Source organism: Oncorhynchus clarkii, chromosome 16, assembly GCF_045791955.1.
Source record: "Oncorhynchus clarkii lewisi isolate Uvic-CL-2024 chromosome 16, UVic_Ocla_1.0, whole genome shotgun sequence".
Lineage (NCBI taxonomy): Eukaryota > Metazoa > Chordata > Actinopteri > Salmoniformes > Salmonidae > Oncorhynchus > Oncorhynchus clarkii.
The window spans coordinates 75,681,905-75,683,119 of NC_092162.1; the positions used below are offsets into that span (position 1 = coordinate 75,681,905).

Sequence of the window (1,215 nt, forward strand, 5' to 3'; positions counted from 1 at the left end):
GCCTGGTCATCTGTGGGGGCACTAAGCTCTGACAGAGCCTGGTCATCTGTGGGGGCACTAGCATACACTACATTGTCATCTGGCGGAAGTAACATTTTTCTAGCCTTGGCCCAGGCCTGATATCTCATCATAAGATCTGAAAGGTCTGCAGAGATTGAAGGATGTGTTCTATTTTTAACTCTAAGGCGTTTAAAGGCTGCCAGAGAGACGTGAACCAGAGCTAATTCAGGGTCCGGATGCAGCGGATAGAGACGGCAGAGTAATACACATCGTGAAGAAAAGCTTGTGGAGAAAAATGTTTAACATGTATCTTAATGACGAGATGATGACCACAGTGGGCTTCCCAATTGGTTTTACAGTTAAAGCTAGCAGTGGAATTCAACTTGATGGTACAAGATTATTACTGACAGGGAAATCTGTTATAGTAAGATGATAACGCTGTGAAATAATGTGAGGAGTTACCTGAGCAGAGGTTGGGCTGTTTTTGAATCAATGATGTATGAAAAGGGTCGGACTGTGATGGCATCTGGTTATGGCAGAATCGTGGGGTCGGGAAGGAATGGGGACTCTGTCATGTAGGAATCTGGACAAAGGCCGAAGATCAGGGACCTGGACATGGAGGTGAGGCCAGACGGATGGTGGGGACAAGGAGCAGAGGAAGGTGCTGTGTTGGATGGTGGGGACATGGAGCAGAGGAAGGTGCTGTGCTGGATGGTGGGGACATGGAGCAGAGGAAGGTGCTGTGTTGGATGGAGGGGACAAGGAGCAGAGGAAGGTGCTGTGTTGGATGGTGGGGACAAGGAGCAGAGGAAGGTTCTGTGTTGGATGGTGCGGACAAGGAGCAGAGGAAGGTGCTGTGTTGGATGGAGGGGAAAAGGAGCAGAGGAAGGTGCTGTGTTGGATGGAGGTGAGGCCAGATGGATGGTGGGGACATGGAGGTGAGGCCAGATGGATGGTGGGGACATGGAGGTGAGGCCAGATGGATGGTGGGGACATGGAGGTGAGGCCAGATGGATGGTGGGGACATGAAGGTGAGGCCAGATGGATGGTGGGGACAAGGAGGTGAGGCCAGATGGATGGAGGGGACATGGAGGTGAGGAAGGTGCTGTGTTGGATGGAGGTGAGGCCAGATGGATGGTGGGGACAAGGAGGTGAGGCCAGATGGATGGTGGGGACAAGGAGGTGAGGCCAGATGGATGGTGGGGACATGGAGGT

The 1,215-nt window shown here is 52.3% G+C and overlaps 1 protein-coding gene across 1 annotated transcript in view; it reads right to left on the reverse strand.

Moving 5' to 3' along the window:
- Nucleotides 1–601: 601 nt before the first annotated feature.
- The window catches only part of LOC139367395 (uncharacterized), a 2,661-nt gene continuing 2,047 nt past the window's right edge, over nt 602–1,215 (reverse strand). The window contains exon 1 of the mRNA XM_071105591.1: nt 602–1,215. This exon is cut by the window's right edge and continues 2,047 nt beyond it. Coding sequence (XP_070961692.1) covers nt 602–1,215 — 614 coding nt within the window.